The sequence below is a fragment of the Sus scrofa genome, chromosome 1 (assembly GCF_054392235.1).
Source record: "Sus scrofa isolate SSC_HxYL_T2T_F1_AM1 chromosome 1, Sscrofa_HxYL_maternal_Yorkshire_Landrace_v2.0, whole genome shotgun sequence".
NCBI classification, from domain to species: Eukaryota; Metazoa; Chordata; class Mammalia; order Artiodactyla; family Suidae; genus Sus; species Sus scrofa.
In genome coordinates, this window is record NC_139383.1 from 140,392,006 (window position 1) to 140,410,829 (window position 18,824).

At 38.0% G+C, this 18,824-nt stretch overlaps 1 protein-coding gene across 6 annotated transcripts in view; it reads right to left on the reverse strand.

Moving 5' to 3' along the window:
* Positions 1–1,356: 1,356 nt before the first annotated feature.
* The window catches only part of BUB1B (BUB1 mitotic checkpoint serine/threonine kinase B), a 50,802-nt gene continuing 33,334 nt past the window's right edge, over positions 1,357–18,824 (reverse strand). For all 6 annotated transcript variants that reach the window (XR_014813263.1, XM_084973275.1, XM_084973272.1 and 3 more), the window contains 9 exons: positions 14,343–14,617; positions 13,372–13,505; positions 12,417–12,557; positions 11,990–12,090; positions 8,940–9,089; positions 7,309–7,451; positions 4,162–4,333; positions 3,277–3,383; positions 1,357–1,902 (listed from right to left, as the gene is read on the reverse strand). Coding sequence is in view for 5 of the 6 variants with exons in the window: in XM_084973275.1 (XP_084829401.1) it covers positions 1,671–1,902; positions 3,277–3,383; positions 4,162–4,333; positions 7,309–7,451; positions 8,940–9,089; positions 11,990–12,090; positions 12,417–12,557; positions 13,372–13,505; positions 14,343–14,617 (1,455 nt within the window). In the remaining variant the exon portion in view is untranslated. The remainder of the gene's footprint in view (positions 1,903–3,276; positions 3,384–4,161; positions 4,334–7,308; positions 7,452–8,939; positions 9,090–11,989; positions 12,091–12,416; positions 12,558–13,371; positions 13,506–14,342; positions 14,618–18,824) is intronic.

Genomic DNA, 18,824 nt, shown 5'->3' on the forward strand with positions numbered 1-18,824 from the left:
GTGGTTTTAAGCTCAGGCAAAGAGAAAACGAAGACATCAGAGGCACTAATTGGTCAGGTACTATCTTCTCCCCTCTACAAAAAAGGGTCAGGATTGGAGGGGGAAGAGGAATGGAGGAAGAGGTAGCAAGAGTTGCAAGTTCTCTAATAAATTAGCTTCCGCAAGTCTTCCTCTTTCCTTGAGTGGACTTTCAGAAACAAAGCTTTATCCATAGACCAGTGGTTTGTCAGCCTTGCTATTAAGGTTGCTGTAACATTCACTGGATGGTAGTTAAGCCTATGTTAAGAAAGAATCTAAATATACCACCCAGCTTCAGAGTAATGACCTTGTGTCAAGCGGTGGACTGAGAAATGAGAAGAGGAGAATAGATGGGTGAGAGGGGTGGATGGGTTCAATTACATAAAAGAAGCAGGCATATAATTGTATATTCTTAGTTGTATGAGAAGCAAACATGAAAAGGTTTAAAAAGTCACATTTTGGTTAAGAGCAAAATTTCTACATTGATCATCTTCCAGATCCAAGTCATATTCCAGTGCTTTAACTATATATGCTTAAATATTTTTAGTTGAGATATACTTAGAATCTTCTGCTTTCCAGCAATCTTAGAGCAGTAACAGTGACAACTAGAGTAGGAAAAATATAATCAAGCACCAGCACAGAAGCACATTTGATAATTTTGATATTTAGATGTGAAATAGGTAATTTTCATCATCATTTTCTACCAATTTTCTTCCCTACCCCCAAGACCTGGTGTAACTCATGCTTCTGTTTAGTGGTCAGATACTTCATCTAGACCTGTTCTCTCCCAAATGATTCCGTGCTTAAAAGTCATCTTTTTATTCTAACCTTTTGCCACTTCATATCTTCCAAACAACAAAACCCACTTCTATTCCTTCCCCCACCAAGTAATTGTGCATATAACAGAATGATTATTCCATTTCTTAAAGGTTGTGAAAGCCCATTCAAAACCTCTTCTAACTCATAGTCCTAACCAAGAGACCCAGTAGCAGTTGCAGCACTAGATTATATAAGTAGACCAAGGGGCTTGGTGGATAAAAAATGAAAACATTAAAATATGATAAAAATATAAACACAAAAAATTTCAATTTTTCCACTTGAAATTTAAGAAAATTTGGGCTTGTGTAAATTACTTTATCTATTTTTCAATCTAGATCATTTAGTTGAAGGTCAGGGACACCTAAAGGAATGGTTGGCTATTCTGTCTTGTTATGATCCTATCAAAATAGATCCAAGTCTAGAACATATAAATTCCATAGTAAAGTAGCTCCAGTCTGCAAAATTGGGTCATTTATTATCTCACTTGGCAAAAAGTAGATGAGATGTTAGAAGCAGCAATTTAACAAATACAATTTTATTATTTACAAAATACAGTGATCATAAGGGTACATGTCACAAATTACAAATGGGAAAAGTACAGGGAAAAATAGAGACAAATATGTTAAATGGCAATAAGGTACCCATTAATACGGAGTCCATTTAGTATAAAACAGTTCTTTGTTAAACAAAGCCAAGAGTAGGTACAGTGTTAAGTAGAAAATGCCAGTAACCTAGAAATATACTTCTGCCAAAAAGTAAAAAAGTGTTAGTAGTGTACCTAAATTAAATCATAGCATGTACGGGTCCACTGTTACACAGTACAACCATTGGTTTTAGGCAGGAATCTGTGAGAGACTTGACTGCCTATCTTGCTGGAAAAGCAAAGCCCCAGGACTGATTAACGTCCCTACCTTCCATAAAGCTTTGTTCAGGTGACTTTGGAATGTGGTGTCAAACACCCCATTCATTTCTGCTGCAAGTTCCCTCAGAACAGACACTGTGGACTCATCACTGGCATTCAGAATCCGCACAAAGAATTTATTCCACAATTCACCATCTTTTAGCCTAAAAATATATAAAACCATATCCATCAAGATTAGGCATATAAGAGTTAGAATTAATTCTCTCTGTGTTTAACTCAGTGGTACACTTATGCACCAACATGATTTAAGGTAATATCTAGATATCTAGGGTTAGAGATCATTAAAGTAGTCTTTTGAAAGCCCAAAATGTAACTATAAAAGAAAAGCAAAAAATCCAAACAAACAAAAAAACTATCCTGGTGGAAAAAGCCATAATGCAATGCACATAAAGAGAAAGAAAACCTTTCATCTGAATCTATAAATTTCCTCCATGTATGAAGATGCAGCACTTTTCTACCAAGAGAAGAAAAATGAATTTTGTCTCCTCTAACTTTCCTAAAGTCTAGGTCATTAGACAGACTGCAACTTCCTCTCTCCCTCTACCCAGTGTTTATTATCTTTACAACCTTCTCAGAACCCTAAGCTTGAAGTAACTATTGCTTAAATCTATGTTTGTACTTTTTTTTTTTTTAAACCAGAGAAGCTTCTATTATTGTATAAGGCAAGGCTGTTAGGAAACCCCACTAGATGCCCCTGCTTCTGTCTGTATAAGATCCATCTAGAACCATAACCAAATGAGATACCTGAATCTATCCTATATGTCTTAAATTGTATTTCAAACCTATTTTGAAAGTACATGTTAGAGACAAATAAGACTGGCCAAATTCTGAATTAAAGAGAAAAATACAATTCAGTTGTTGGGAGGGGAAAATGGAGGTGAAGGGGTATTAAATTTTCAACATTGAAAGCTTGTTCTGGGAAGTTATTAGCTATGATAAGCTAAAGTGGAACACGGGATATTTAGTAAGTTTCATGAGCAGGCTTGAGGGAGTACTGAGGTTCTAAGACCATGAAGCTCTTATTAAGAGCGTATTTACTTCTCTACCAAGGAGATTCAGCTCTCTGCTTTGGTTTCACCCATTCATTAAATAAATAATAGCCTAAAATCAGTATGTAATTTTCTAAATTAAGAAATTTAACTCTCTTCAAGAGATGCTTATTAATGTTTGATAATAGCTACTAAAAAGGGATACAGGACTAAAACCAATTGGTTAGAAAATTATTCTCACAAAACATTTCTATTAAGACTTCTAAATTGAGAGGCTTCCATAACACAGTCGCAATCTGTATGTCTATGATATGTGTAGGTCCAGAATGATGTCTGAATAGTTTGAGTCCTACTTTTAATTAGCAATTCCCTTGTCCTGCACTAGGTGCTCCACTGATACTCTTAATGAAAAATGGTTAAAATTAATGAAATCGTGGGGCATTTGGACTAACTATCGAAGCAGAGATCACACAAGATAAAGAGAAAATTATTTGGACAGGCAAAGACCCTGATATCACAAATACTTACTCAGAAATATTTTGGCTAAGTTTCCAGAGGGACCCATCCCAGAAGACCTGTAGGTGTTCCTTGAACAATAGTAAATGTGCTAAATCTGCTATACCAAACAGATCTACCTGAAATCACAAAAAGCACCATCAGCTAAAGTAATTCTCTGCTAATATCATGCCAATTTATATATGTAGGAAGTTAATAGGTATTGTAGTGCTTAACTAAGTTTATTTTGTGACATACATTTTTAGTAAACTGTTCCTTACCCTTATAGTAAAGGGAGAAACTGCCCAAAGAAATGATCAGTAGAGTCAACTCTAAGAAGTACCCTTAAGAACAAAAGATGACAAAAATATCCGGACTGTCAAATTTGTACACCTACTGAATTTGCATGGACTCCAGCTGTGATCTAAATGTGGTCCACATGACTAGTTCAGGTTTATCCTACGTATTCAATCAGCAAATGCCATATATCCACTACCGAATCAGAAGGGATTTTTGCACATACTGCCACCACATAAAACATTTTACATTTGTCCTACTATTCTTTTTATATATATTATTTCATTTAATCCTCACAAGAATTCTGATGTACACAGCGCAGATTATTTATCTTTATTTTACACAGAAGATTACAGAAAATGATTTATAAAAGACCACACAGGTTAAGTGGTAGAAATGGCCCTGACACTTCGGTTACTGAGTTAGGCATGTGTCTGCACGTGTATGTGTATATTCTTCAGTGTTGTGACAGAAAAATGGCATATTTTGCTTGACTTGGTGATATCTAAAAACTAGGTCATCTGTTCCAGGAGAGAAAGTATCAGTAAATACAAGCTTTCAAGATAAGAAAGAGATTAAGAAACCCTCTCCATATTTGCTCAGGCTTGTTTTCACACTTACCTGGTAGGGAGAAGAACAGTTAGCCAGGATCTTTTGTCCTTCCAGGATCTGTACAGTCCGAAAGCCGCTGAGGTTAAAAACGTCTAGCTGTGCCCTAAGGTCGACGCTGTAGGAGAAGTCCACTATCTTCAAAGCTTGATTGTTTTTATCGCAATCATAGGGATCATGGATTCTAAGCCCAGATTTAAGAGAAAGAGATAATAAAATAGAGGCCATGAAACGAGCTGCATAGCTGGTCTTTAAAAAAAAAAAAAGGGAAAAAAAAAAAAAAAAAGAAAAGAAAAAAGGAGGTACTGCAGGTGTGTCTTAGCTATGCAAACAACTCCCTCCAGTGGTTAGTTATGAAAATGCACCTGTAAGAGCAGTGTAAGTGTCCTCCCAACTAGAAAATGTCAAGATTAGTGACATAAACTATATCTAAATCATAGTACATAACCACCACAGAACATTTATCAAGTTTCCATATTATATAAAGTACTAAAAGTAGAGTGCAGGTCTCTGCCTTGCACTGTACATATTAAAACTACAACAGGAATGACTTATACACTGACAAGAATTATGATGGAGGAAATTAAGCTCTTATAGGTGTTATAGCCTTTCTTGTTTATGATACATTATCATATATTAGGTTTTCTGAGTGTCATTCAGATCCCTCCTTCCCAGAGTTTAATCGAAAACAGCGTAAGGCTGTTTTTATCCTGTAAATTGACACGTTTACAAAATATTGTTAACTAACACCATATTCTATCTGTAATTCCAACGATTACTTCCGAAAAAACCCAAAAAACTTTATAGCACTAACTTGCTATTATATTTTTCTTGGGCTTATCTATTTCATGCAATAAAGATACTCTTCCAAAAAACAGGTACTATTTATGTGAGAGAAGAATGGATTTTTATGTGTTCCGTTTGTTTCTCTGCTTTTCTCAGTTCTTTCAAATCCTTGATTGATATCACTGGCAGGTCTTATATTCCTAAATACAGGATTAATCCCATCACATACACCTCCACAGCACAGAATAATCTATTTTACTTTAAAAATTTCAAGTGCTCCCATTTTTCCTTACTACAAGATGCAACTCTTTTTTTGGCCATCATAAAACTATAATACCAAAATATTTTCAAAACTTGGAAGAGGTAGGAAAAAATGTTTCTTAGATTAATAAAAAGAAGAAGGAAGATCTCCTAGCTCTCTAATCAGCCATTCACTGTTACCATGGGCAAGACATTCCACTTTTTTGGATTTCATTTTACACACACACACACATACACACACAGAGGGAGGGAGGGAGAGAGGGATAGATAGAGAGAGAGAGACATTGCATTAAGTGATTTCAAAAGGCTCTTTCAATTCCTTGTGAATCCATATGAAATTCCCTATCAAATTTCAAAAGTTGTGATGAAGTAATAGGCAATGTCGCTTCAACACTATGTGCTTTCTTGGAGTACTCCAGTGACTGAGAGAAGGCTATGTGAATACACAGCACTCAAATGCCCAATCCTAAAAGGGCTCAGAAAATCCCTTTGCCTACAATTTCCATGAGAAATCCTGAGAACTCTGGGGAGTTCCCGTCGTGGCGCAGCGGTTAACGAATCCGACTAGGAACCATGAGGTTGTGGGTTCGGTCCCTGCCCTTGCTCAGTGGGTTAACGATCCGGCGTTGCCGTGAGCTGTGGTATAGGTTGCAGACGCGGCTCGGATCCCGCGTTGCTGTGGCTCTGGCGTAGGCCGGCGGCTACAGCTCCGATTTGACCCCTAGCCTGGGAACCTCCATATGCTGCGGGAGTGGCCTAAAGAAATGGCAAAAAGACAAAAAAAAAAAAAAAAAGAAAAAGAAAAAAAAGAAATCCTGAGAACTCTGGGAATACCCTCAAAAATTTCAGTATTGTGAAACACAATGAAAATAAAAACGTATTATTCAAGGATTTTTCATATTTAGAAACATACAGGCAGATTTTTGGTGATCATAACGGCTGGGAGACAAGTTATGAAATAACTTGTATTTAATAGAGTTGGGGATAGTTATGGGGGTAGTAGATATAAAACATCCAGAAGTGCTTGGAACTGGCCTTCACAAAGACTTACCTCACTCAAAGTACCCATGGTGCCCTGGATGAGAAATGCTGCTGTCTTATGCCTGGGGAAACCTCTGCCATCTCAGGAAAGAAGGTATGCTCTAGTTCTTTTGGTTATAATTGCAGAAATACATTGAGGGCTCTTTTAACTTCCATGCCAACTATGATTTAGTCTAATTCAATTTCCTCTTACAGAATAAATAGTCAAGAGAAATGTAAACAATGATTCCAGCTTGTAGCGTACACCAATGACCTCAGAGAGAAAGTTTAGCTGCTTACCTAAGATACAAGGTTGGGGCAGACAAAGTATCTTTAAACCAGACTGCTATACTTAAATACCATAAGACCAATGACTGCTAGAAGGGTGCGCTGGTCCTCTAATCCTTTCCATAGAACAAAAATTGTCTGCCTTCTTTGCCTTGTTTATACCTCAATGTTTTCTGTATTTTCTCAGTTCTTACTATTTGGGCTTCATTTCTTATTTCCGGTTCTGTGCTCATCCTTTGAACCTGATGGCTAAACTGGATTTAATTTTCTTGGCATGGTTTGCATTTGCACTCTGGCTTTACCTACTTCTCTTGGCAATTATCTCAATTTGCTGTGACTTAAGCTTTGGTCTTTGAAACTGAGCAGTGCCTTAGCATCCTCACTAGTTCTGTACTGGCTCCCCACAAAGACTAAACAATCATCTTTACATTTCCCCAAATATTCATAGTTTATATCTCTTCTTGACAGGAATCATCACAATAGAGTGGTTAATTCTTTTTTTTTTTTTTTTTTTTTCTGAATTATTTCCTCAATGTGTCTTTTCTTTGGCCATACCCATGGCATGAAGAAGTTCCTGGGCCAGGGATCAAACCAGTGCCAGATCCTTAACCCGCTGAGCCACCAGGAACTCCTTTTTGAGTTTTAAAAAACTATTTCTGGTGGCTACTGACTTTTAGACAGCAAATATTATCTTAACATACTATGTTCATTAATATGGCATTTATCAAAAGGCAAAAGAAAATGGCAACTAACCATGTTTTAAGACAAAGCTGACAAAATTATAAGAGAATGAAAAGCACCAACCTGTTTCTAAGAATCAGACTCCTTGGACTCAAGTCACCATGGACTATTTCTGCTTTGTGTAGTTTCTCCACTATTGTCAAAAGGTTATAAATAATCAACACTGTCATTTCATGAGTAATAAATTCACTGTGTTGAAGAAGATCCTGGAAACAGAAGGATAGAAAATTAGTTCTTAAGTTGGGGTTACTACTTACACTCAATACCTTGCTTACTGCTGCTCTAAGCCCATGTAGTTAAAACATGGACTCCTTTGTAGGTGGGGTTTTTGTCCCATTTTTAACAATGCTGCTTTCTGATAAGATTGTTTATAAGGATTTAATGAAATAATGAATGAAGAGTATCAGGGTGAACCTAACCCATAATAGGTGCTCTATAAATGGTAGTTTTAAAATATCCTCATTCCAACCATTTTGGAGAATATTACCATCAAAATACGCAGCAAAACCATCACTATGTTGTACCCTGAATCTAATATAACACTATACTAACTGTAATTCAATTAAAAATAAGGGATGAGAAATAAAAACCTTGGAAACACTAAACAAAAAAGGGGGGGGGGCAGGAGAACCTTAAGAAAATTCCAAAGAATAAAATGATATATTGTGTTTGGGTTCCAAAAATAATCGGGGCGAGGGAAGTATAGATAAAACAAGAGTGGCAAAACTAGACCTCTGGTTTCTATTTCACATGTAAGGAGCTTGGAAGTTGCCACTCTGTCCTAACAAGTAAAAAGCTAAACAAATTGAAAAATTACTAACTCTTCTAGGATCTGTAAGCATGGGGGGCCCCCCCACATTTTTGTGAATTTTATCTCTAGAAGCCAGACCAGGTTCTCATAGTGAATACTGTAGAAAAAGTCCCCTTGTGGTCTGGCATGGAAGGGGAAGAGAAATCATTTGGAATAGGCCAGAGCACTCTGTTCTTCTTAACAAGACCTGCCTTCAGGGGAAACTAGTTAACCAGAACCTCATCAGCTGGAGTATTATCAGAGACTACATGACCTGGGGATGGGAAATACCCAGTTCCAGCCCACTTTAGCCAGGGTAGGTGCAGGGGGTGGGGTTGGGGGGGTAAGAATGAGAAACTTGTAAAGTTCACAGTCCAAAGGCACAGGCTCATTATAGAAGATGATAAATCATGGCACTGCACAACCCTTTCCCTCTGCCCACACCTCATTACCACATTACTTGAGGCCTATTCACAGCCATTTCTTTTACCCAGTACATCATGTCTGGCTATCAAAAAAAAAAAAATTACAAAAAGAAAGAAAGGAAGGAAGGCATAATAAATGACAAAAAATACAATTTGAAGAGACAAAACAAGAATCAAAACCAAAAATGGCAGGGATATTGGAATTATCAGACCTGGAACTGAAAACAAGTGCAGTCATGAGCTAGTAATGATCATAGTTATTTGTATACGCTTGAAACTTGACCTAATGAAGTTAAAAGAGGTTTTTGGTCAAAATAACCTAGGAAAAGAAAATAGTCAATGCTTTAAACTCATAATTTATTTTCTCTATTTCTACAAGATTAAAAGGAATTCCGTACTACTTTTTTTTTTTTTTTTTTGCTAAATGGAGCACAAATCTCTCTACTTGAACACTTTAAATATTTCATATTATTGCAAACCTGAATGGTGAAGCAGTTTATATATTGGTGCCAAATGATACAGCCATCTTGGTATTGGTAACAGCTGCACAAATTATCACACTCCTCATTTAAACGCTCCTTTAACTTGAGGTTGATATAAAAGTCCCATAGGACAGGTTGAGACGATACCTGTAGGAAAACATTTTAAAAATAAGAGCCATTAGAATCTATAGGTTTGGTTGGCAGATTGAAAACATTTCCTCCAGCCCTTCTGATTTCCTCCAGCCCTTCTGATATCCCAAAAGAACTACTAATAAAGGGATATTTTTAAAGGCATAAACTTTAGTAAAGGATAGAGCTCCCCTCTACTCTTTAGACTAATTTCTCTACTCAGCTTTCAGGAGGCTAAGCAGCCAGGATTATATGCTCCAGGTGGGAGACCAGAAATTTTCTCTGAGGAATTTGATAAACTCATGAGAAAAGACGTAAAGATTGGGGATTTTCCAACTAAAGGGCCAAGTGAGATCACTGTACAGTGAGGTCTACAGCTGTCAAAGTCCCTCCATATACACAGAACTTTCAACTGTCTTCTTAGAGTCCCACACTTAAAGCGAGGGCCAAAGATTTGAAAAAAGCGTCTAACATGAAAGAGAGAGAAAAACATACAAAAGGAAACAGATGATGCAGGGCAAAAAAAAAAAAAGCATCATTAATATACTCAGAGATAAGGAATATTTCACCTAAGAAACAATCAGAATGCTACAAAGGAAATTCAAAGAATTAAAAGAAGAGCTCTCACAAATAAAATACAGTATAAAAGAAATGAAAAAACCCAGTAAAAAGTCTGAAAATAAAGTTGACAAAGCATTCCAGAAAATAAAGCAAAAAGACAAAGAGAAAAAAGGAGAAAAAAAAGATAAGATTTAATGAGTTTTGACACATATATACTTCAGGGCAATTACTACCACACTCAAAACATAGAAACCTAGAACACAGACCATTACTACACCTCCCCAAATCTCATATTCTCTTTCCAAGATATCCCTATTTCTTAACTCTGACCCCAAGAAAATGCTGACCATCTATATAAGTGAGATTTGTTCCAGCACATCTTTAACAAGGTTAGCCTAATACAGTATATATCCTTTTGAGTCTTTTTCAATCAGAATATTTTGAGAAACATCCATTCTGTTACACAAAGCATTTGTTTGTTCTTTTAATTACTGAATAACATTGCATTGTATGGATAAAACAGGTTGTTTATCCATTCACTTGTTAAAGGACATTTGTTTGCAATATTCAGCTATTATGAATAAAAAAAGCTGCAATAAATACTGGATTAAAATATTTCTATGGGGAGTTCCCGTCGTGGCACAGTGGTTAACGAATCCGACTAGGAACCATGAGGTTGCGGGTTCGGTCCCTGGCCTTGCTCAGTGGGTTAACGATCCGGCGTTGCCGTGAGCTGTGGTGTAGGTTGCAGACGTGGCTCGGATCCTGCGTTGCTGTGGCTCTGGCGTAGGCCAGTGGCTACAGCTCTGATTCGACCCCTAGCCTGGGAACCTCCATATGCCGCAAGAGCAGCCCAAAGACATAGCAAAAAGACAAAAAAAATAAATATTTCTATGGACATAACTATTCGGCTTTCCTGGATAAATACCCAAGGATGGAGAAAGATAAGATTTTTAAAGAATCTGTTCAGGAGATCCCAAATCCTAATAAAAAGAATTCTCAATGAGAGTACAGAGAAGACTTACCAAAGTGTGTAACTGAAATTTCAGAATACTGGGGATAAACATATGATTCTATGAGGGGAGTTTCTGTTGTGGCACAGCACAAATGAATCTGACTAGGAACCATGAGGTTGCGGGTTTGGTCCCTGGCCTCGTTCAGTGGGTTAAGGATCTGGCATTGCTGTGAGCTGTGGTGTAGTTTGCAGACGTGACTTGGATCTGGTATTGCTGTGGCTTAAACCCTAGCCTGGGAACTTCCATATGCTGTGGGTGTGGCCCTAAAAAAAAAAAAAAAAAAAAAAAAAAAAAAGATCCTACAAGGATCCGGGGGTGGGAATCACACAGACTGGCAAAAGATTTTAAAAGCAATGTTAGAAGCCTAAAGCTAATGGAGTTCATTTTTAAAACTAAGGAAAAAAGTTTTTAGGAGTTTCCGTCATGGCTCAGTGGTAACGAACCTGACTAGTATTCATGTGGATGTGGGTTCTATCCCTGGCCTCACTCAGTGGGTTAAGGATCTTGCGTTGCTGTGCCTGTGGCATAGGCCAGCAACTGTAGCTCTGATACGACCCCTAGCCTGGGAATTTCCATATGCCGTGGGTGCAGCCATAAAAAGCAACAAGTTTTGAACCTAGAATTCTAATATCCAGCCTAACTACCAATCAAATAAAGATGTGGAGTAAGAAATTTTCTGACATTCAAGGTTTCAAAAAATTACGTCCTATGCATCCTTTCTCAGGAAGCTAAAATATGAGGACTTAAACCAAGAAGGAGAAAAAATAGGATCCAATGTAACTGGACATTCAATATAAAAAAAGAGACAATGTGAATCCCCGGGACAATGGTGAATGAAAATTTCAGGGTAACATACTGAGTGTAGCTTAGAATGAATGTAATTTGCCCAGATCGGAGCAGGCCTAGAAATTTCAGGAGAGATGTTCTCAAAAAGATAAAACTGATAGACTACCTAACATGTTTGGAAAAATTTAGAAATTTACACAATGCCCTCTCATTTTTCTCTTTTTTTTGGGATGGGGGAATGTTTAATTTTTGTTGTTGTTGTTGTTTTTGCCATGCCCCCGACATGCAGAAGTTCGGGCCAGGGATCAAACCTGTGCCACAGCAGTGACCCAAGCCACAGCAGTGACCTGCTGAGCCACTAGGGAACTCCAATACCCTCTCATCTTTGGTATCTGATCTTGGCAATACAACAGAGAGTGATTTCTTGATGCATCACTGACTTTCCTATAAGGAAGCTTAGACTAGTAGAAGGATTTGATAGTACCAGGGGGCCACAGTTACTGCTTCAACCCACATTATTTACAAAGTAATTGAGATGAAAAAAATCAGTCCCACCTTTATTATGGTTAACTCTGCAGAGTTTCTTGGCGTCACCCAGAATAATTTGTAATCTTCACATGTCAGGTATTCTTGTATAATGCAGTAATCCTCATTATCTGTTGAGAAGGTTTGATTCCATTTAAAAATCACTGTGAATATGCACAGCCCCCTAACTTTTACTTCCTGGTTTAAGGGCTAAAGGCATTATGTATTTGCCAGTTGGTAGCATGTAGAATAATTTGAAAAATCACTTGTTAAATATTGAAAGAGAAGACAGAATTCCTTGTTAATGGGACATGAACTTATCAAAGTGTCAACTTCTACAATGCTGTTTCTTACAATCTAGAAATATTGATTGTGCTTAAGTAGCAATTTCAAGTACAAATAATCACTTATTTGTATACTGTCATACACAAAAGGACATGCATTCAATGATACTTACCCAATTCAATTTCCTTCTCTATTTCCAAATTAGGCATTGGTCGATCTTCTATAAAAAATTCTGCAGAGGCAGTCAGCTCTGGCAGGGATTTTAGCAGTTGTCTGCGATACTGTGAACACCAGGGTGACTGAGGAGGGCCATCTGGGGGGAAAGAAGTTGGGAAAAAAAAAAAAAAAAAAAGGAGTTTCTCTTGTGGCTCAGCCAGTTAAGATCCCAACTAGTATCCATGAGGATGCAGGTTCAATCTCTGGCCTTGCTCAGTGGGTTAAAGGATCTGGTGTTGCCGTGAGCTGCAGTGTAGGTTGCAGACTCAGCTCGGATCTGGCACTGCTGTGGCTGTGGCACAGGCTGGTAGCTGCAGCTCCAATTCCACCCCTAGCCTGAAAACTTCCATATACCTTCCAGGTGTGGCCCTAAGGAAAAAAAAAATTACCCTCTAGGAGTTCCCATTGTGGCTCAGTGGTTAATAACCCCGACTAGCATCCATGAGGATGTGGTTTGATCCCTGGCCTCACTCAATGGGTTAAGAATCCAGAGTTCCTGTGAGCTGTGGTGTAGGTTGCAGCTTGGATCCCGAGTTGCTGTGGCTGTTGTGTAGGCTGATGGCTACAACTCCGATTGGACACCTAGCCTGGGAAATCTCCATATGCCACAGGTACAGCCCTAAAAACAAAAAATTAAAAAATTAAAAAAAAATTACCCGCTGAACTTAAAGTGGATATTATAGCAGAGAAAGAGGGAAAAAACCAAGATTGCATGATCAACACTGCTAACATAACAATAATCATGTATCTCATTCCTTTATGATACTGAGTTCAGTTAGTACTCATTTATTCTAAGGAGTTAACGATTTATGGCAACTTTTGTATAGAAGAAATACACATAGCTTAGTTTGCTATGATAAATAAGTGTAGACATGTAGAAATTTGCTTACAAGTGTTATACTTAAATCTACCTGCAGTCTCATTAGTGAGCTCCAGTTTCTCAGGAATTTGAAGACATTTGATGGAGGAGGTGCTTGTAACTGAGGCAGAAGACCCAGAGAACCCAGAGGAGTGTGTTGCTTCACGGCTGTCTTCAATAATTGGGCTGAAAGAACCACAAATGAGTCAATCCTCATAGGAATAATATATAGACTTATATTTATTATAATTTTATTTGATATTCAATAGCCTCACTAAAAAAATTTTTTATAGGCGTTCCCGTCGTGGCTCAGTGGTTAATGAATCCGACTAGGAACAATGAGGTTTCGGGTTCGATCCCTGGCCTTGCTCAGTGGGTTAAGGATCTGGCATCGCTGTGAGCTGTGGTGTAGGTCGAAGATAACGCTCAGATCCCCTGTGGCTGTGGCTCTGACGTACACCAGCAACTACAGCTCTGACTGGACCCCTAGCTTGGGAACCTCCATATGCCTCGGTGTGACCCTAGAAAAGACCAAAAAAAAAAAAAAAAAATTTTTTTTTTTAATAAATGCAATTTAACTATTTATTTAGTCTTTCTAGGGCCATACCTGTGGCATATGGAGGTTCCCAGGCTGAGGTTAAATTGGAGCTGCTGCTGCCAGTCTATACCATGGTCACATCAACACAGGATCCGGCCATATTTGTGACCTTCACTGCCTCACAGCAATGCCAAATCCTCAACCCAATGAACGAGGCCAGGGATTGAGCCTGCATCCTCAAGGACTAGTCAGGTTTGTTACCGCTGAGCCACAACAGGAAAATTTACTTCTAACCCTCAATTCATCAATTACTAAATCCTACTGACACTTTATCCAGCGGAGTCCTACTGTCATGTAAAGCACTTAATTAGCACAGTACCTGGCAGATAGTAAGAGCTTGATAATTGAATGCTATAGCTGACAAGCACACACAGAATAAGAGAGCCCTCAAACAATCTGGTGTGTACAACATAAAATCATCTCACCTCAGCTTTTTGATGCTGAGAGTTGGATTGTAGATAGTGCCACAAGCAGTTTGTTGGTCCTCAGAGGTCTTTACATCTAGATCTTCTTCCTGCAACTGTCTCTTAGAATCAGAAGGGAGATCCTTCAAGCATATCATCTCATGAAAAGGAGTGGATGCGAAATGAGCTGCTCTAGCGAAGTCACAAGTGTCTTCTGGGTTAGGACAAATAGTTACATTCCTGAAACCTGTGATAATAGCATCCTCACTCAAGGGCTCAATTCCTGTAAATTCATCCTGAAATAAAAACCATATAAAATGTAGCTGAAACATTTCAATGAGCATATGAATGGCCTATCTTTTTTACTGAAAGAGACATATTAACTAAGTGATTTTTAACACAGGGTACAAAGGTATCATATCAGAATCTCTAGGGAAAGATAATTTTTAAAAGCACATAATGTGTGAGGGAAAAGGCTTTTTATCACAAAAACAACAAACTATATTTCATAAAAAAATACACTGTGAGTATTCTCTACACAAAGGAAAAATACTCGACAAATTTTTTTACCCAGCCAATTTCACCTGGGAACTAGAGGATTAAAACTTTTTTTTTCCTGGCTTTTGCCTAGAAAATGTTCTAATAATCTGCTATCTTCCTAGTTTTCAAGTCTTCTTCTATGACAAATATTTAATTATTACTTTTTTTCTTAAAGGTAATTCATGGTCATGGTAGAAAGTATGGAAAACAAAGTACAAAATAATGGAAAACATTTAAAACATGCCTTTGCTTTAAAATACAGATAGTTTTAAAGTGTACTGGTTAAAAAAGATATACAGTGAAAGTCTCTCTCCTGCACTTGATCCCCCTACATCTCCACTCCAACTACTACTCCCCAGAAGCAACTGCTATAACTGGTAAAATATGAGCACAAGCAATTCCTGTGCATGCAAGAGGTTTTTTTGTGTGTGTGTCTTTTCAGGGCCACACCCGTGGCATATGGAGGTTCCCAGGCTAGGGGTCCAATCGGAGCTGCAGCTGCTGGACTATGCCAGGGCCACAGCAACACCAGATCTGAGCCATGTCTGTGATCTACACCATAGCTCACAGCAATGCTGGATCCTTAACCCACAGTGAGGTCAGGGATCGAACCCACGTCCTCATGGATACTAATCAGGTTCGTTAACCACTGAGCCACGATGGGAACTCCAAGAGGTTTTAAAACAAGTGAAATTATAGCATATATGCTAGCCTATATTATTCCTTCCCATTTTTAGCATATTTTCGGTGCTATTTAAAACTATTTAGAAACACGATGCTAAGACTGTAGGTCTATCAGAAGTTGACCCACTGTTTTAGGTTATTCTCTGTTTTTCTTTTTTTTTCTTTTCTTTTTTTGTCTTTTTGCTGTTTCTTTGGGGCTGCTCCCGTGGCATATGGAGGTTCCCAGGCTAGGGGTTGAATCGGAGCTGTAGCCGCCGGCCTACGCCAGAGCCACAGCAACGCGGGATCCGAGCCACGTCTGCAACCTACACCACAGCTCACGGCAACGCCGGATCGTTAACCCACTGAGCAAGGGCAGGGACCGAACCCACAACCTCATGGTTCCTAGTCGGATTCGTTAACCACTGAACCACTGCGCCACGACGGGAACTCCTATTCTCTGTTTTTCACTATCACAAAACTATTTTAAATATCCTTGTAGATTTAAATCTTTAGGAATATGCTAATTTTCTTAGGAATAATTCATAAAAGTAGAACTATCAGGTCAAAAAGGTCATGAACACTAAGGTTCTTTTTTTTTTTTTGTCTTTTTGCCTTTTTCTAGGGCCACTCCCACGGCATATGGAGGTTCCTAGGCTAGGGGTCTAATCAGAGCTGTAGCCACCAGCCTACGCCAGAGCCACAACATCAGATCCGAACTGCGTCTGCAACCTACACCACAGCTCACAGCAATACTAGATCCTTAACCCACTGAGCAAGGCCAGGGACCAAACCCACAGCATTATGGTTCCTAGTTGTATTCGTAAACCACTGCGCCACGACGGGAACTCCATGAACACTAAGATTCTTTATATATACACTGCCTACTGCCCTCAGAGATTGTACCACTTTAATACATTTACCTGAAGTACACAAAAGTGCCTATTTCATTTAATCCTTATAGATACTAGATACTAATAATCTAGATTATTACCAATATGACATATACTCTGAATTTTTTTTTTCTGTCTTTTTGCCATTTCTTGGGCTGCTCCCAGGGCATATGGAGGTTCCCAGGCTAAGTAAGGGTCGAATTGGAGCTGTAGCCGCCTGCCTACACTGAAGCCACAGCAATGCGGGATCCGAGCTGCATCTGCAACCTACACCCACAGCTATGGCAATGCCGGATCCTTAACCCACTGAGCAAGGCCATGGATCGAAGCCGCAACCTCGTGGTTCCTAGTCGGATTCGCTAACCACTGAGCCACGATGGGTACTCCATGAACACTAAGGTTCTTTATATACACTGCCTACTGCCCTCAGAGAGATTGTACCACTTTAATACATTTACCTGAAGTACACAAAAGTGCCTATTTCATTTAATCCTTATAGATACTAGATACTAATAATCTAGATTATTACCAATATGATATACACTCTGAATTTCTGATTCAACATTATTAAGGAGGCGAGAGAGACATCAAGAAGAAACAATAAATGAAACAAAAAATAAGATTAGAGTAAAATATATCACTATCGTCTAAGAATACATTTATGCAGATAGTACTTATGGTCCTTTTAGACACTTTCAATATGATTTTTTTAAGGGGAAAAAATTTTTTAAGAGGTACTTGATAAAATTCAAATATAAGTTTTAAGACAAAAAACTAGATTAAAATTTATTCCTTTATATATTTAGTCCATCCTTGAACAGCTGAACCTAGAACTACTTCCTCTAAATCCAGCTTATCTATTTATCATATTCTCTGGTGATATTTTCTGGAACACAGTATAGAATTAATTATTCTTCTACATCATTTCATAGCAGTCAGTGGATTATCTATGTTAGAATTACCTGGAAAAATATTTAAAACGAAAAAATACATGTTTGGGCTTTATCCTGGAAATTCTGATTCTGTATGGTTGGAATGAGGCCTGAGTATTTATAGTCATAAATGGCTCCTGAGGTTCTTCTGGGTTGCTAGAAAATTTCTCTATCTTGATATGGGTGAAGATTGCATAGATATTTACATACGTAAAAATTCACCTACCTGTACAATTAATATTTGCATAGTATTGGATATAAATTATACCTCAATAAAGAAGTAAACAAAAAAATATGCTTAAAAATGTTTACCCCAGTGATTCATTCCCTAGGATGTAGAAAATATACTGTTTTAAATCACTATATAGATACTGATCATGTCTCCCCTTAAAAGTCTTCAGATTAAACACACTGAATTCTCTTCAATCTGAATTCAAGTTTCCAGATGCTAGTTTAAAACTTCATGAAATGTCACTAATAAAGTTTATTTACTTTGACTTGAATGTCTATGCAAGTTTTTTTTTTTTTTTTTTTGTCTTTTGTCGTTGTTGTTGCTATTTCTTGGGCCGCTCCCGCGGCATATGGAGGTTCCCAGGCTAGGGGTTGAATCGGAGCTGCAGCCACCGGTCTACGCCAGAGCCACAGCAACGCGGGATCCGAGCCGCGTCTGCAACCTACACCACAGCTCACGGCAACGCCGGATCGTTAACCCACTGAGCAAGGGCAGGGACCGAACCCGCAACCCCATGGTTCCTAGTCGGATTCGTTAACCACTGCGCCACGACGGGAACTCCCATATGCAAGGTCTTTTCATCCTAAGTAGTATCATGTCACTTGTCCATAGTGGTTAAAATAGAATATTACTACAAAAAAATAATTGGTCCACCTAATTCTTTCACTGCCACAAAAATTTTTTATATAAAAAGAACAAAGATCCTTGGCTTTTAAGACAGAGATCTGTCCTCCCACTTTAAAAAGCTGAAATGTAATTTACATACCAAAAAATTCACCTTTTAAAGAATGCATTTCACTGGTTTTTGGTATATTCACAAGATTGTGAAACCATCACCACTATCTAACTCCAGAAGATTTTCATCACCCCCAAAAGAAACACCATACCCATTAGTGGTCACTATCTAATCCACTCTCTCCCTAATCATCTAGAAATCCCTAACCTATTTTCTGTCTTTATGGATTTGCCTATTCTGGGCATTTTACAAAAATGGAATCATACATGTTCTTTTGTGTTTGGCTTCATTTTAGCAAAGTGTTTTCAAGGTTTATTCATGTTGTAAGATGGATCAGTACTTTATTCCTTCTTATGGCTGAATAATATTCTATTGTATGGATGTACATTTTGTTTATCCATGCATCAGTTGATGGACATTGGGTTGTTTCCATTTTTTAGCTATTATGAATAATGCTGCTATAAACATTCATGTAAATTTTTTTTTTTTTTTTTTTTTTTTTAGGGT